The 18,641-nt window shown below is 35.3% G+C and overlaps 1 protein-coding gene across 5 annotated transcripts in view; it reads right to left on the reverse strand.

Moving 5' to 3' along the window:
• The window catches only part of GXYLT1 (glucoside xylosyltransferase 1), a 52,628-nt gene that overhangs the window by 14,108 nt on the left and 19,879 nt on the right, over positions 1-18,641 (reverse strand). For all 5 annotated transcript variants that reach the window (XM_060657911.3, XM_060657907.3, XM_060657909.3 and 2 more), the window contains 5 exons: positions 16,628-16,799; positions 15,088-15,213; positions 10,857-11,108; positions 3,953-4,076; positions 3,472-3,644 (listed from right to left, as the gene is read on the reverse strand). In XM_060657911.3, coding sequence (XP_060513894.1) covers positions 3,472-3,644; positions 3,953-4,076; positions 10,857-11,108; positions 15,088-15,213; positions 16,628-16,799 — 847 coding nt within the window. The remainder of the gene's footprint in view (positions 1-3,471; positions 3,645-3,952; positions 4,077-10,856; positions 11,109-15,087; positions 15,214-16,627; positions 16,800-18,641) is intronic.

The raw sequence follows: 18,641 nt of genomic DNA on the forward strand, positions 1-18,641 counted from the left end.
ATGTTTATTTAATTTTGAGGGAGAGAGAGAAAGAGTGCAAGCAGGGAGGCGGGGGGTGGCAGGGCAGAGGGAGAGGAAGACACAGAATCCGAAGCAGGCTCCAGGCTCTGAGCTGTCAGCCCAGAGTCCAAGGTGTGTCTTGAACTCATGAACTGCAAGATCATGACCTGAGTCAAAGTCGTAAGCTTAAGGGACTGAGCCACCCAGGAGCAGTGAATTATGCACTTTAAATGAGTGAACTTTGTATATATAAACTATGTGTCTAGAAAAGTATTTATTTTTTTAATGTTTGTTTATTTTTGAGAGAGAAAGAGAGCACAAGTTGGGGAGGAGCAGAGAGAGGGAGACACAGAATCCAAAGCAGCTCTAGACTCTGAGCTGTCAGCACAGAGCCCAACACAGGGCTGAAACCCACGAACCATGAGATCATGACCTGAGAGTCGGACACTTAACCAACAGAGCACCCAGGTGTCCCTCAATAAAATTACTTTTAAAAACCTATAGAATAGGTAAAAGAGACCTGAAAGAAAATTCACCAAAGAAAAGATATGAAAATGGCCCTTACGTATATAAAACGATGCTGACCTCACTCATAAAAGAAATTAAAACTAAACTAAGATTCCATTTCTCACTCATCAAAATGGCAAAATTTTGAAGGCTTGAAAACACACTCTACTGATGAGGCTGTTGGGAAATAGGCCTCCTCATAAAATGTGGGCAGGAATTCAAATAATCCTTCTGTAGGGGAAATAGGCAGTATCTTCAATCCTTAATGCCACTTGCAGGAACTTACCCTGAAGATACATCTCCCATCAATACAAACATATATACGGCAAGGTTATGCACTGCTGCATTATTCAGAATTCAATATGTTGGAAACTACGAAAATGTTCAAATGTAAGAGATTGCTTGAATAAACGCTGGTATATACACAAAACTCTGAAATAGGATACAGTCTTTAAAAAAAAAAAGATAAATGGGTGGGGGGGATGGGTGAAACAGGTGATGGGCATTAAGGAGTGCACTTGTGATGATCACTGAGTGGTGGATATATAGAATTGTCTAGTCACTATACTGTACACCTGAAACTAACATAACACTGCATGTTAACTATACTGGAATTAAGATAAAATTTTTTAAAAAGAGGAAGAGATTTATTAATACATGAATTTTTAGACTTTTAAGTGAAAAAAACAAAGAGCAAATAATATAAACAGTATGCTTATATTTTGTGTAAGAGAAGGGGGATTACAAAAAAAAAAAGAAAAGGGGTATTACAAAATATACATGTATCTGCTCATATATACAGGAAGGACAAATCAGAAAACAATGAAACGGGTAATTTATGGGTTTGGGGGCTTGGGGTGGAAGGGGAGGGGGAAAAGTGATACTTCTGAGTAAACCTTTATATAGTTTTGACTTTTATTAACATTTAGCATATCAAATTAAAGTTGAATCAGTAGGAGCATCTGGCTGTGTCAGTCAGTAGACATGCAACTCTTGATCTTGGGGTTGTGATTAACTCCCCACACTGGGTGTGGAGATTACTTAAAAATAAAATCTTAAAAAAAATAAAAATAAAAAAATAAAGTCGAATCAATAAAGGAGGAAAAAAACTTAAAACTGAAAGCATATCGAAGCAAATAAACCCAACTGTATTTCAAATGAATAAAATAACCACACTGAAAGGTAGGAAAAAAAACTAATCCAAGTAGCTGCTGAACACAGTATTGAGTACATGCCCTCATGGGGGTATGGGGGGAAAGTGGTAGATAATGGGAACAAATCCTTAACTATTCTTAGTAGGTTGGTTTTTACCAAAGAATACAGCATTTCTAAAATTATTTTAAATGTATTGTAAGATTAAGCAGATAGGAAGTGCTTTATGCCAAAAGGCAGGATTCTAACTGTGGAAGGAGCTAAAACATGAAAACAGAGTAGAAAGCAGGAAGAGCCTTGGGGCAACAGTGGAGGCATCAGTGTGGGTACATGATTGTATATCATATACACTGAATGCATATATGTGTGTATTTAATTTTCCTCTCTCTGTCACTGAAAGAGCTCAGTGGCAAAGACAGTGGCTCAGAAGCAAAGACACCCTTGTGGCAATAAGCATGCCTAGCACCCAGAGCCCTCTGAAAGAAACCAGAGCTCCTTTGACAGATAGCTATTTTCAGGGTTAAGACAGGGAAGGTAAAACAAGTTGAGCCTAGCATATTTTGTTGAAAAAATAATAAAGAGGGGTGCCTGGATGCCCAGTCGGTTAAACATCTGACTTTGGCTCAGGTCATGATCTCATGATTCGTGGGTTTCAGTCCTCCGTCGGGCTCTGTGCTGACAGCTCAGAACCTGGAGCCTGCTTCAGATTCTGTGTCTCCCTCTCTCTCTTTCCATCCCCCATTCATGCTCTCTCTCTCTCTCTCTATCAAAAATAAGCATTAAAAAAAATAATAATGAAGTGGTACTCAAAACAATGATGGGAATATGTCAGATGAGCACACGAGTTTACCAAAAGGGACTCCCAATGACCAAACTGGAAACAACTTAGGCATCAACATAATAAAAGCAAATACTGCATTATAAATCATTAAAAAAAAAAAAAACCTATCAATGACTTCTTACTGTTAATGTACAGATCAATAAATTGATAAAAGGGGATGGCTCTACTTTACAGGAGAATGCTAGAGTGCCAAAGTTGTATGCAGAAGGAAAGCTAGGGCTGGATAATCATCAATTTGTGACTACCACAGTAAAGACTGGTTTGAACAAGAACCAACAATGGATGCTATATACAGTTTAGAAATTTTGATGAGAAGCAGGGTATTTCCATAAGAGGGAAAAAAACCTACACAATGGAGAAACTGAACGACATTTTGAGTGAGTGATTAAAACCAGCATCACCAATGAAGGGCAGGCACACAAAGGTGACTGTGAACGTGATACCCTGAGAAGGACACATCATTTACATAGTGTTTTGCCCTGGAGGACATACCCTAAACCTCATCATAAGGAAACATCAGACAAGCCAATATAAAGAACAGTCTAATACAGAAGGAGGTAAAGAGGCTCTACTCTCCAAAAATGTCAATGTCATAAAAGACAAAGAAAAACTGAGAAACTGTTCTACATCAAGAAAGTAAAGACACATGAAAATAATATATCAATATTAAATTTCCTGAGTTTGGTACCTACACTGTGGTTAATAAGAGAATGTCCCTGTTCTTAGTGAAAACACACTCAAGTCTTTAAGGAATAGAAGAGCATTATGTGTGCAACTTATATTCAAATGGTTCAGAAAAAAACATGTCTATATAAGAAAGAGAACCAATGATAAAGCAAATGATGTAAAATGTCAGTAATTAATGAACATTAGTAAAGGATATGGACATTTTTTGTATATTCTTGCATATTCTCTAAGTTTGTAAGAATTTCAACATAGAAAGTTCAAAAAATAAAAGAACACATTCTTACATTTCTCAATGCTTCATAAATAGCTCTAAATGCTGGTTGTTTATCATCATGGTAAACACCTCTGTTCCCATGAAGAATAAAGATTCCTTCTTCTTCTGCTCCCTGGCAATTGCTTCCATATATACAATGATCTGGTCGATAATTCCATTGACATGGAAAAACAAAAAGGCTTTCTATGTGAAGAAAAATAAAACAATAAAGCAAATAACTCTAATTCCACGAATGAACATTCTGCAAAAATTTTAATTTAAAAATACTGCTCTTACAGGAAATTTAAAATAGTGCAAAATACGTTTGGCATTTAGATCCCTTCCTACGAAAGCAACATGAAGAAAAGTTTAAAAATAAACGTTTTACTCTGTCTTAAACATAATTAGTGATATCCATTAATCAAAGTCAAATAAATGCATTTCTTCATTTTTGACTACATATTACCTGATTTTTTACAAATGCAAAGAATAAAAGAAATTTAAATGATTACCTGGATTATGAAAAAAGATGATATTCAACAGATCTTGATCCCCCCATGTGATATTCAGTTTGTATTTTTTAAGCAGTGGCATAAGTATATCTCCCCATCGCAGCCGTACAGCTGTCATGTCATTCTGTGGGGAAATACATCAAGAAATGCTCAGGCTTCCATGTTTCAAATGGCAGCACAAGGACAGTTCCCCATTCTTCCCTTAGCATTACAGAGTAGCACGGAAAAATGCAAACTTCTTCTCTTATAAAACCAAGTGACTCCAATGTAAACCTAAATGTGAGTAGGGAGCAGGGAAGATAACAAAAGAAGACATCTGAAGCTGCATGTAGAAGTCACAAAACTAATAAAAGTCAGGAAAGAATAGGAAAGAGAAAGTAGGTGACAGTGTAAAGTACTATGACTATGACCTTACCTTAAAATGCAGATAGTTTTAGTACTTGTATCATATGTCTAGATATCACCTATGTCTATGTCACAGAGTTTTTTGGGGTTCAACCTGTTAATGTATAAGGTACTTGGAACTTTTTATCTAATGTGTAAATAAAAAGTACCTGGCACATAGTACATACTTAATGTTAGCTATTACTGTTACCGTGATCACTATCATTCTTAGACTGATTTGCTAATTTTTTATAATTGACATTTCAAAGAAATCCACTTGAAACTGATAAATCAAAAACAGGTAGTGAATTTTATCATTTGCCTTTTCAGTCTCTATAAAGTTGCTCATAAGCTCATTATTTTAAAGCAGAAAGTCAAATACCCAAGGAAACAAAAGAGTTCAAAGAGGGCTCTGGATCTTGTGAATGTGGGTGACAAGCGGTGGAGCTGAATACTAAGCCTTTTCAACTCATTTCCTTCTTTTAAACTCTCCAGACTTAAACCAGTATTCCTCAAAGTGAAATTTACAGTGTGCAGAACAGCGAATTTTTTATGTCCTTCACAATATTAAGTACAGAAATTAAGAGTAACATTTAGAAACATTTATGGCAATTCAAGAGAATAATTTTATATTTAATCTAACATGTTTCTAGTCACACACACAAAAATGTAAAAAACATTTTTCTAGTAACTTATATACATCATTTTTACAAACATATTGGCTCATGAAAAACTAAATTTAAAATACAAAATTGATCCTCCATACACAGTTTGAATGGCATTGTTCTAAGCTATTCTAGGATATATAATAAACACAATGGGGGTGTAACAATCTATTCCTTAAGAAAGAGAAAGAAAAGCCAGAGTTTCTGGGGAAAAGCTACATATTTAAACTAAATATTATCTGCTATAGTCATATTACCCTCGTGCCAAGTCTCTCAACACAGTAAACACAGTAATTATAAAATAATCAGGAATTCCCCAAAACAATGACTGAAAGAAGTTTTATTTAAGGAAATAATAAGAAAATACTTTGTTGAAAGGACGACTCTGAAGTAAGTCATTTAGCATGTTAACTAAATGTTCTTAGGGTAAGAAAAGGGAAATCTGAATTATAAAAGGACAATGACCAGCAACACATTCAACACACAGGGCTGGTGAACCCCTTGTACCATGCCATTTTCAAATCTTCATTGGATTCTGTGCATTCAAATACATACATATAAATATATAAAGAAATACACCTATTCAGGGGCACCTGGGTGGCTCAGTCAGTTGAGAATCTGACTTCGGCTCAGGTCATGATCTCACGGTTCCTGAGTTTGAGCCCCGCATTGGGCTCTGTGCTGACAGCTCAGAGTCTGGAGCCTGCTTTGGATTCTGTCTCTCTCTCTCTCTGCCCCTCCCCCACTCGCAATGTCTCTCTCTGCCTCTCTCTCTCAAAAATAAATTTTAAAAATATTTTTTAAAAAAGAAATATGCCTATTCAAAAAAAAAAATCAATGAAAGATAAAATTACAAGGTCTAGTGAAGTCTTCAGAAAAAAAAAGGAAAATAACTTTAAGGAAAAGTTCTATAAAAATATTTGATAAAAATATATAAAAACCATGTTAAAAATAACACTATTATATGCTAATTATATAACCTAGAATATCCAAAACAACTAATGAAAAACTATACAAAATTAGTTTAGAAAAGAGGAATTACATATAAAAGAAGTTCAAGTTAATAGAAACTGTTTTAAAAATAGAGAAATGGTCAAGGGGTATGGACAAAGAGCCATTCCCAAAGGAGGAAACAGAAATGGCCAAAAATTAAATGAACACATAATTTTCCACACTGGTAGTATAGTTGACTAGGAAAGTGTAAGTTAAAATAGGAAGTACTTTTCAGTCATATAACTACATGCTCATACTAGTACACAAAAAAATAAAACCAAATCATCCATTCTCTGCAATCTCAAACACATATGTACTGATATAAAAATCAATTATATATTTATTGAGTGAAAAAGGCAAACTGAAGATATATAAGAGGAATTTATTTTATTTAGCTTATTTATTTATTTTGAGAGAGAGAATATGAGAGAGCAGGGCAGGGGCAGAGAGAGAGAGAGAAGGAGACAGAATTCCAAGCAAGCTGCAAGTTGTCAGCGCACAGCTTGATGTGGGGCTCTATCCCACGAACCATGAGATCATGACCTGAACCAAAATCAAGAGTTGGATGCTTAACAGACTTGAGCCACCTAGCTGCCCCTGTAAGAGGATTTTATAGGTAAGTGCTCATGTACATGTTTATCTGTTTCAAAACACATTTTTAATGGGTCTGAAAAATACAAAACAAAGTTTATGACGTCATTTGGGCAAAGAAATGAAACTAGGAATAGAAGTATGTAAAGGGTGGGACTTTTCTTTTTATTCTACATACAACTAAATAAAATTAAAAACATAAATTTTTTAGGGGCACCTGGGTGGCTCAGTCCGTTGTGTCCAACTTTGGCTCAGGTCATGATCTCTCAGTTCGTGAGTTCAAGCCTCGTGTCAGGCTCTGTGCTGACAGCTCAGAGCCTGGAGCCTATTTCAGATTCTGTGTCTCCCCTTCTCTCTGTCCCTCCCCTACTTGTGCTTTCTCTCTCTCTCTAAAAATAAACATTAAAAAAAATTTTTTTTTCAAGAGGCCTTATTTATATTCTTTGTTTTTTCCCAATAGAAAAAGGTTAAGAAGTATCCTAACAGGGATTCAAGACTGCAAATATAATCATAACAAAATACAAAGCAACAGCTTAACCACGACTGTATCATTGTGTACCATGCATAATGAGAAACAACAAAAAAGTAGCAGTTTTATTTGAATTTTTAATATATAACTATAATGCATCAGGTTGGAAATGAACAGTCATGAATTGTAGGAACTGTGTGACAGCAAAGCAAATTAAGAATTTAAAGTATGGTCATTATCTTAAATTCGTAGTCTTACAGCTTTTCATCCAATAAGAACCATAGGGCAACATTCACAGATGTGTACAAAACAGTTTAGAAAGTTACTACAAGTAATCAGTTATATCACTAGAGCCAGAAACTGTAGAATCAGTAGGAAAAAACAAGGCAATGTTTGCTACAGATATAGTCTGGAGAACAATCAGGAAAAACAAAGACAGACATATGAAAAAAGGAATCAAAAATTAATAAATTTTATAGAAACCTCTCAGCAATCATAAATATAGTAACATCTGAAAACAAAGCAAACCTCCATTGTTCCCACAGGGCAAGAACAGGTTTGGAAAACAAGGACAGTAGATGTGAAGTAAATTGCACCTGCTGAATTAATGTATAATCATGCCTCTCATAGCCTTCATTAGTAAGTCTATAATGCACAGATGAAAACACAAGTTTAAAAGTCTTGAAATGATTTCAACTACCATATCTACATCTCTAGTTGGTTTTAGAACATGCCACGACAAAAAGAAGGGGAGAAACTGCTAAAGTATTCAAGAGTGACATTTAAGTAAGTAAAAGATAATCATAGATTTGAACTAGATAGTTGTAACTTTGAAACGTTTGAGACAATAAATAATGGTGTTATACTAAATTATCTCTATGGTTCTTTGCAACAGTAAACTTCTCATAATTCTATGAATTTTGAATGAAGAGTTACTGAGAAGTCATATTATTCCTTAGCAGATAATCTTACAGCACCATCTTCTGGTATAATATTACTGTGCATAGGCTAACAATCCAAAAAGGAAGACCTCATGGTATTATGCCTGTTTTATTTAGTAAAACCTATGGTTCATGAGATTTTAAAACTCAAGCTATATTAACAAATTGGGTACCTGAAGAAATGTTCACTGTTAAGAGCATAGGTTACACTAGCCTCATTAATGCATTCAATTGTAGGAGACAAAACTGAAAAGAATCAAGATTTCAGAAAGGTTCAGAAAACAGGGAAGCTAAAAAACAAAACAAAACAAAACAAAACAAAACAACAAACAAAACCAGGTTTACTACATCTACAGAAAATAAGGATGATGGGTACAAATGGTCCTAAGACTCAAATGTCAAGGCATGGGCAATGCTGCAAGCAGCAATGTTGCCTGTATCAGATATAAATCGAGGAAACAATTCTAAGTGGGGCCAAGATTTAAATGAGACACACAAATGCAGTAATAAATAATGGTATTAATTCCAGTTCACCAGGAGGCATAAGAAAAATATCTGACAAATATACACACATATATCCTCATATCATAAAAGACATAATAGATTTTAATGTTTAACACAGCCCTAACTAGATATAAAGGGATAAACAGTAAGTCTATATGGGTGTTTCAGAAGTCACTGCTTGTAGCTAACATTTAGGTGCTTACTATGTGCCATGCTCTGCACTAAGCATTTTCTTTTTATTTTTTATTTTAATTCCAGTATAATTAACATACAATGTTAGGTTCGTTTCAGGTATATACAACATAGTGACTCAACAATTCTATACATTCATTACTCAGAGCTCATCATAATACGTGTACTCTTTTAATCACCATCACCTATTTCATCCATCCGTTCACCTTCCTCCCCTTTGGTAACCATCAGTTTGTTCTCTATAGTCAAGAGTCTATTTCTTGGTTTTTCTCTCTTTTTGTTCATTTGTTTTGTTTCTTAAATTCCATGAGAGATCATACAGTGTTTGTCTTTCTCTGACTGATTTCATTCAGCACTAAACTCTCTAGATCCACCCACGTTGCTGCAAATGGCAAGCTTCCATTCCTTTTTGTGACTAATATTCCATTGTATGTATATACCACCTCTTCTTTATCCATTTATTGATCGATGGGACACTTGGGTTGCTTGCTTCCATAATTTTATGGCTATTCTAAATAATGCTGTATAAACGTAGGGATGTGTATATCTTTTTGAATTAGTGTTTTTTTATTCTTTGGGAAAATACCCAGTAGTGGAATTACTGGATCATATGGCATTTTTATTTTAAATTTTTTGAGGAACCTCCATACTGATTTCTGTAGTGGCTGTACCAGTTTGCATTCCTACCAACAGTGGCCAAGGGTTCCTTTTCTCCAGATCCTTGCCAACATCCGTTGTTTCTTGTGTTTTTTTACTGTAGCCATTCTGACAGGTTTGAGGTGGTATTTCATTGTAGTTTTGATATGTATTTCCCTATTAATGAAGGATGTTGAGTATCCATTCATGTCTGTTGGCCATCTGGACGTCTTCTTTGGAGAAATGTCTGTTCTCTTCTGCCCATTTTTTAACTGGATTATTTATTTTTTGGGTGTTGAATTATAGAAGTTCTTTATATATTTTACATACTAACCCTTTATCAGATTGGTCACTTGCAAACATGTTCTCCCATTCAGTAGGTTGTCTTTTGTTTTGTTGATGGTTTCCTTTGCTATGCAGGTTTTTATTTTGATGTAGTACCAATAATTTACTTTTGCTTTTGTCTCCCTTGCCCCAGGAGACATATCTAGAAAAATGTTGCTACAGCTGATGTTAGAGAAATCACTGCCTATGCTCTCTTCTAGGATTTTTATGACTTCAGGTCTCACATTTAGGTCATTAATCCTTTTTTAGTTTATTTTGTGTATGGTGTGAGAAAGTAGTCCAGTTTCATTCTTTTGCATGTAGTTGTCCAGTCTTCCCAACACCATTTGTTGAAAAGATGCACTAAGCATTTTAAATGGATCTCCTTTAAACTGACAACCTACACAAGTCCAATTATTATCTACTTTTCAGTTGACAGAATTAACATTTGAAAATTAACCGGCTAATGGTTAAACAAGTGCACAGGTGGCAAAGTTAAATATACAGAGTTTGACTCCAGAGCCCACAAACTACAATGACATAAAACTCATCAACATAAAATTGGTAAATACAACATATGTATTTACAATGCACAGAGAAACTAAATAGCCTGATTCTTCCACTGACCCACAATCTGAGAGGTAAGAAACATGCAAGAATTTTTTTTAAAGTTAACTTCCAATAGCTCCCAAACAGCTCACATTTACTATGTGTTAGCCACCATTCTAACTCAATCCTCACAAAAGCCTATGATATAGGTAATGTTATCTGCCATCTTTATTTCACAGACGAGAAAACTAAAGCTCAGAGACATTAAAAATTTACTCAAGGTCCCAGAGGTTTGAACCAAGCAAACAAGCTACAGAGTCTTAAGCTCTTAACCACATCTCTGTGTTCCCCCAAGATGTTCTACAGCTGCACAACTATGAAATGACAACTACTACCTGGAACAACAATCTAGGAAGATGAAATTCACTACTTAGTGTAATGTTATTTTACTTCATTGTAATGACATCTGGCTTGATCTACCACAATCCTCCAACGGACAGAATAGTATGAACTCTCTTCTTCGATTATTCTAAATAAATGGAAAATTTCTGAATAGTTTAATCTACTTTTTAATAAAACAAAATTAAATTGGAAACCAAAAACTGTGTGGGGGGAAACAAAGAAATTTCAACCAAGCACCTGTATCAGTGACTTACCTTGAAATACTTCCTTCTCATTCTAGTCATATTCATCAACATAACTCCAGAGTTTACTCCAGTTTTTCCATAGTATGGGTGTCTGGCAAAGCGATTATACCATCCTATTCGAGGCTCTTCATGTTCTGGTGCCATTGCAGCAATTTGTGTGGAATTAAATTTCTTTAGTAAAGACCAAATATCATCAACTGGCCGTAAAAAAAGGATATCCGTGTCCACGTACAAGAGTGAATCAACTTCTTTCAGGATTAACTATAAGAAGAGAATATGAAACAATAATTATATTTTTATTTATTTAACATAAAATAAGAGAAGCTTTAACTGTAAAAAAATACCTATGAGATAAACTAATTTACATTAATTTTTAAGACATTTTTCCTGTGTCATTTTTACAATAGCATATATATATATATATATATGCACTGTGCTAATCTTTATATTAACTTTTAGAGAAAAAAGCTACAAAAACAATTCAGAACAAAAAATAAATACTGTACTAACAATTGGAAAAGTAAAGATTTGGGAGGAAATTCTTTTCATGATGGAAAATAACATTAACTTAGCTGACTTACATCTTGAATCTTAATTTCCTGAAATAAATACAGAAATAAATCAATACAAACAAAGATCTTCTCAACATGTTCTCTCGGTCTATAACACTAATGGCTGGTATGTATATATCATTTTGGTCTCAACTAGAAAATGATGAACCCAAACTACCTAGTTCTGGAGTCCACACTGTTTTGTTTTTGTGCTTAACTTGTGGTAGGGTCCCCTACCTACCTAAGGAAAGAAAGAAAAAAAAAAAAAAACTGAAGGTAACCTGACTATACGTGTACATGACAACATCCTTCATGACCTTGTAACATGAGATCACTTAATTGGACTGCATGGTTGTGTGTGTTACCATATATGGGAGACAAAGAAGTAGAAAATACATTTAAAAACTACCCCACGTGGCATTTGGGCTCAGTTCTTTGGGCACGAACCCAACTGAGCAGTGCCGGCATGAATAAAGTTGCTTCCTGGAAAGAAAAGCCTCTGTGCACGACTCTCTGTGCGAAAATCCTGCTACAAACTATCTCCAACAAATCAAAGTAAATGTGCATGTACTTAGCAAGGGTGAAGACAAAACTTGTCCTGAAAGAAAGACTAGCTACGTTGTTATTTTCTGAGAGATGTTAAATATGTTTTCTACAGGGATTTTTCAAGGAAAATACTTTATTTCTGCCTTACCCAAGAAGTTTAGAATCCAACTCTCACAAATTTAAATTTATTGCATACATCAGCATATTAGTACAACTCAATTATTACATTAACTCAAATCTTTTGGTGGCTCAGTTGGTTAAGCCATTATCTGATTCTGGATTTCAGCTCAGGTCAGGATTTTGCAGTTTGTGGGTTTGAGTCTCTTATCAGGCTGTATGCTGACACCATGGAGCCTGCTTGGTATTTTCTCTCTCTCTCTCTCTCTCTCTCTCTCTCTGCCCCTCCCCCACTTGCACTCTCTCTTCTCTCTCAAAATAAATAAACTTTAAAAATTAAAAAAAAAGAAAAGAATATAAAGAGAGTAAGAGTTTGATCCTCGTTCTGCTCCTTTTCAAAGTTGTTATCTCCTCCTGCTGCTAAGGTTGAGTCATCACCTTAATGAGCAGCTTACCAGGCTGCAATCAGCCCATTCTCTCCTTGATTTAATATCAAGGTGGTAAAAAATCAGATGGTTTGACTACAGATCCTGAGTAGGGAAGATTCACTTGTTCACAGATCCCAATTACAGGGTATGTATGTATATGTCTGTATGTCTGTCTCTCTTTGGGATGCAGAAAAGTGAAGGAAATTGTTTTTATATCAACATGTTGCTTCTGTACCATGAAACAAAGTGTGTTTACAAATTATTATATTGTTAGCAGACTTGGAAGACACTGATCACTGTTGAGAGCCACTGTTAACTGGAGATCAGACGTAAGGTTAAATAATAACCATGTCAGCATTTTTTCTATAGTTCCTTTTGGAGGAGGCAGGAGTTGGAAGAGCTTACATTAGTTGTTTTCATCAATCTATATCAAACGAAGAGAAACTCCATGAAAAAAATTATAACTTAGAAAAATAAAGCATCAATTTACTTAAATCTAGTTAAAAAAAAGGTGCAGAAGTAACAGTGAAATATGAGGACAATTTGACAGGTTTCAAATATATTTACTGTTTCAAATTCCATTTAGGAATTTAACCAGATTACAACACTAAATGATCTGGCAAATTTCATATCACAACATTAACAATTTAACTTGTTAATAATGCAGAACAAAATTGAAGAGAAATGGTTATAATATTAGGCTTCTATCATCACATACTATTTTTTCAGTAACATATTTATTTAATGCCATATTGTATTTGTTTAGCCCCTGCCTCCCACATTGGACAATAAGCTCTAGGAAAACAAGTCTGTTCCATTCATTCCTATATACCCAACACTTCTGTACAGACTCTTGGCAGAAAACAAGCACTCAATTTATTAACTAAATGAATGTGATACTAAAATGATTCCACATTAAAATGCTGTCTTAAACTTTTTTATTTTTATACTTTACTTATTTGCGGGGGTAGGGGGAGGACAGAGAGAGAACAGAGAGAGAATCCTAGGCAGGCTCCACACTGTCAGCACAGAGCCGGATGTGGGGCTCAAACTCACTAACTATGAGATCACAACCTGAACCAAAGCAAAGAGTCAGACATTTAATTGACTATATCACCCAGGTACCCCATAAACTTCTAAAATCTACAAGAAATATCTAAAACTTCTCTGGCTTTTTCCCTATCTAATCCCTTATTTGTGTGCTTCTTATAATGGAAGCAGAGACTGAGGAAGATCCTAGGATCTGAATTTTTTATGCACAGCAACAAAGTTACTGGTTAGGCAGACTCTGCTCAAAATTATAACTTTAAATCTTACTGATGACTTGGATTTGGTAAATTATATTCCTAGTATACTAAGAATTGCCTTACTCCACTTAAGAATAACAAATAACTAAAGTTTCCTCCCCCATAATTCAATCACTTTCCAGGATCTTGTCAGCTTCTTAAGTTCAATATTCTACTACCATAAGTATTTTAAACATTATAATGGTCCTAACAACTACTGTGAATTTTAAAACTGTGGATGAAATCAACTCAAAAGAAAGAGGTAATCTTGCTTCTGAATATTTTTACATTTAAAAAAATGATCAGGGTTTATCACCAGAGAATAACACCAAAGAATTGCTCCACTGAATAAATGGTTCCCATTTCCCTTGAGTTTACATGCCTTAAATTTGTGTCTGTGTCGGGGTGCCTGGGTAGCTCAGCTGGTTAAGCGTCTGACTCTTGGTATTGGCTCAGGTCATGATCTCATGGTTGATGGGTTCCACCCACACTGTCAATGCAGCCTGCTTGGGATCCTCTCTCTGCCCCTTCCCCACTCTCCCTCGTGCACACTTGCTCTCTCTCAAAATAAAGAAACTGTAAATAATTAAAAAAAAACACACACACCTTGCCAACTGCATTAAAATATAATCAGGAAAGAGTAATGTGGCTTGGTATAAGAAAGAAATGGCTATTTAATGATGCAATCTACTTCACTTCCCAAATTGTAAATGCAGTGGGCAACTATAAGGGGAGACTGTCCGTGCATGTCTGCAACAGGCCTGGCTCCATTAAGATCTGATGACCTCCCTTCCTTCTTAAAAAAAAAACAGTCTAGGGGCACCTGGGTGGCGCAGTCGGTTAAGCGTCCGACTTCAGCCAGGTCACGATCTCGCGGTCTGTGAGTTCGAGCCCCGCGTCAGGCTCTGGGCTGATGGCTCGGAGCCTGGAGCCTGCTTCCGATTCTGTGTCTCCCTCTCTCTCTGCCCCTCCCCCGTTCATGCTCTGTCTCTCTCTGTCCCAAAAATAAATAAAAAACGTTGAAAAAAAAATTAAAAAAAAAAAAAAAAAACAAAACAACAGTCTATAGCCCCTGAATAAATTAAAATGTAAGAAACAGTATTTCAACAGAAATTACTTACATTTTTCATTTTTAACAGATGTTTTCTTTGTAGCTTTTATTTGTTCTACAGGAAGTTTTTTTCCTAATGTAAAAAGGGAAAATCTACATGTGTTTGTGTTTTTTTAACTGACTTCTATGTAACTCTTCATTAACTCACGTTTGTAAAGGCAAAATTAGAAGGAAAAACAAAACACCGGAGAAAAAACTTACTGGCAAGAACAATCTCTGGGAAGCACACGGTTTAAACAGCTTTTTCCATTCCGCTGCATTCTCACTTGGAAAAGTTATTGGGTATAATGAATAATTAAATGTCTGCAGAAATGACCAGCTCTCAAGCTAAGAAATATATAAAAAAATAAGAACTCAGGTTAGATTGTTTCACTTTCAATTTTCTCTGCAAAATCATAAACCAACAGATTATTTTGAAAAGCTAAAAATTAAGGTATTATATGTTAATCCTGTACACAGTTCAGAGAAAATCAGATTCTTCTTTTCCACCATTTGTTTTATTCACAGTATTAAAATCCTAGTAACATTCTAGATCAGAGGCACAATGAAAGTTATAACAACCACAAAATCAGAAAGCTGAAAGCCTTGCAAGTTGTTCATCTACCTCATCTGACATATAAATCCCATCAATCACGAAACAAATTAAACTCAAAAAAATTAAGCACTAATTTTACACCCAAGTATGTATAATAGGAAATATTTACACTCAAAGTCAGACCAATATGAACTGGTTAGAAAATATCTGTCCGAGGTGCCTCGGTGGTTCAGATGATTATCATCATCTTTACCACTGTCTCAGAACACAAGGTGGTGACATTTCAGGTGACTTTTCTTTCTCTTATACGTTCTTTACCCATATCTATCTGTTCTACTTTTCTTGTACAGTTATAATTTTTTTGTTGTTAAGGTTATATGGTTGCCCTGACTAAAGAGTATACTTTTAACCCTCACAAACAACTTTAACAATATAGTTACATGACTAAGTTCAGACCAATGAGACACTGGCAAGAATGTCATATGCAACTTCTGAAAAGTATTCTAAGAGGGTACGAAGGGATTGGCCTTCTTCACTCCTTTCTCCCTTGTGTTGGTTAAAATATGAGTGTGAGGGCCAAAGCTGGAGTAGCCATCTGGGACCATAAGGTAGAAGCCTTATGTCAAAATGGCTCAGCCACAAGACAGAAGCGAGTCCCGGAAGACATGGAGTTACCATATACCACAGACTGTCGACTTATATGTGAGAAAGAAAAAAAACTTCTGTCTTGTTTAAGCCACTGTTAAAGTTTTCTGCCAATATAGCCACTGGTTGTAACTAATATAAAACCAAAATAAAGAACTTTCTTATCAGAACAAAAAGCCGCTTCCCTCTATATTGTCAATCAAGAGCTCCCTCCCTTCAAAACAGAAATAAAATCCTGTGCACACTGTTTGAGATACTCCCAAGCCAAACATGGGAATACAATTAAATCACAGAACTTTTCAGTCAAATCATCTTGGAGCTAAAGCCGGTGAAATAAAACCTCCATGCTTTGCAAAGGACTTGAAGTAACCTCCTTTTCAAAAACAAACCTTCCTCTTACACCTACATCTGGATTCTTAGATGGAGTGGCCGCCCCACTCTAGGAGGGCAGTTAGTTACTGAATAAATATTTTTGTTCAATGAAGGAATGCAACAACATTCTATTATAATGTGACATTGAATATTCACCTCTACAGTCTTGACAAAGTCTCAAATACTTACTATGCCTTTAAAACTATCATGTAGTTGATCTTCAGCAAAAATATGGAACTGCAGCGGTCTGATGCTGAAAATGATAGCTGACTTCAACATGGTTATAGTTTCTTCCAGTCTTTCACCACAGGCAACCACAGCGAGGTGCATTCTTTGAGCAGGCTGCACTTTTAGACTATACCTAATAGAAAAGAAAACCACATTTTCCAACTGTTTTAGTACTGGGTAACATGGTAACAACATGGTATTCTGACCATGTTCAAAAACTGAAGTTTAAAATTTCTATTTAAAAAGCAAAGAAATGGGGTGCTTGGCTGGCTCAGTCGGAAGAGCATGCGACTCTTGATCTCAAGGTTGTGAGTTCAGGCCCCACGTTGGGTGTAGATATTACTTAAAAATAAAATCTTTAAAAACAAATACAAACAAAAATAACTGAATAGCAAAGAAATGTCAAATTGCAAAACAGTACAATGTTGAATCAATTATGTATTTCTATATCCTCAACCAGGCTTTCTCAGCAAATATTCCTCACTAGGAACCACAAAACACAAAAAAATTACCACTCTTTTCAATTCTCCCAAGATTGGTACATAACTAGCCCCATTCTAAATACACAGGAGAGAAGTTAATTCATTACTGAGACTGGCTGCATTAAGGGCTTAATTCTCTCAAGGAACCTGCCAATTGACAAAAGGAGCACCATTGATTGAAGGTCTTCCATTCAATTATTTTTTAGCTTTTTAATTAAAAAAAAAATCTCAGGACACCTGGCTGGCTCAGTCAGTTAAAGCATCAGACTGTTAATTTCAGCTCAGGTCATGATCTCAGGGTCGTGGGATCAAGCCCGACATTCCACACCGTGCTGAGTGTGGAGCCTGCTTGGGATTCTCTCCTTCCCCACCTTTACCCCTCTCCCCAACTTGCATTCTCTCTCTAAAATTAAAAAAAAAAAAAAAAAAACTTAAAAAAAATCTCAAAAACATACTGCAATAGAGAGAATAAATCCTCATGCAACCATCTCCTAACTCCAACAATTACCCATTCAAATGTTATTATGTCATCTAAAATACCCCCCACATCCCCTTCCACTAACCAACAGATCATTTTGAAGCAAACCCAAACATAAATTCATCCATATATATTTAACTATTATATTCAATCTTCAACCATGCTAATTACATTTCCTTCATATAACTTTTTTCACTGATAGGCATTCAGTCCCATTCTCCAAATACTCAGCACCAGGTAAAAATTTCTGAGATGGCCTAAAACATACTAGCCAAACATCAGTATGTGATTTTGAAAGGAAAGATTCCCTAAACCTAAGTTATTGGCCTAGGCTGTGTCAGACCCTACTTCAAATACAGAGCAGCACTGAACCACACTGGGCCTAAGGAAACTTTCAAAACTCTTGCACCTAAACAATGAACTGATATTAATCCACGAGCATATAACGGACAGAATTAGTTATGTGTGGCTGCACTGTCATTAAATAAATAACCTATTTATATAATATTAAATACAGATCTCATCTGTAATAATGGCATGAAATAATAATTTTGGAACTGATAGTTAAAGGAAGAATGAAAGACAGCATAAAACAAAACTAATAACACATTAAGGAACATAAAGTGCAAACATTTAGAACTAAAAACATAAAACTGGCTTTAATTCAGTTCTTGCTGAGATCCTTTCTGTAAAAGGTATAAGGATTAGCAATTATATTGTTTAATGTTAATAGTTGTATGTATACATTACTGAGATCTGCAGTAGCAAGAATGAGTGACTAATCATTTTTCTTAAATTTGCAAGCAAAATTAATTGTAGTGATATTCCTTAACATAGGACTTTGGAATCTTGAGTGTTCACATGTCCATGTGCTAAAAGTGAAACAGAAGTGTTTTCTGAGGAAAATCTTGTTCTTGCTCATGGTAATCTTTCAACAGAGCGGGATATCAGAAATCAGAAAATCATACTAAGGAATAACATGAAATGCAAACAAATGACTATGTAAAACATATCT

Source organism: Panthera onca, chromosome B4 (assembly GCF_046562875.1).
Source record: "Panthera onca isolate mPanOnc1 chromosome B4, mPanOnc1 haplotype 2, whole genome shotgun sequence".
NCBI lineage: Eukaryota > Metazoa > Chordata > Mammalia > Carnivora > Felidae > Panthera > Panthera onca.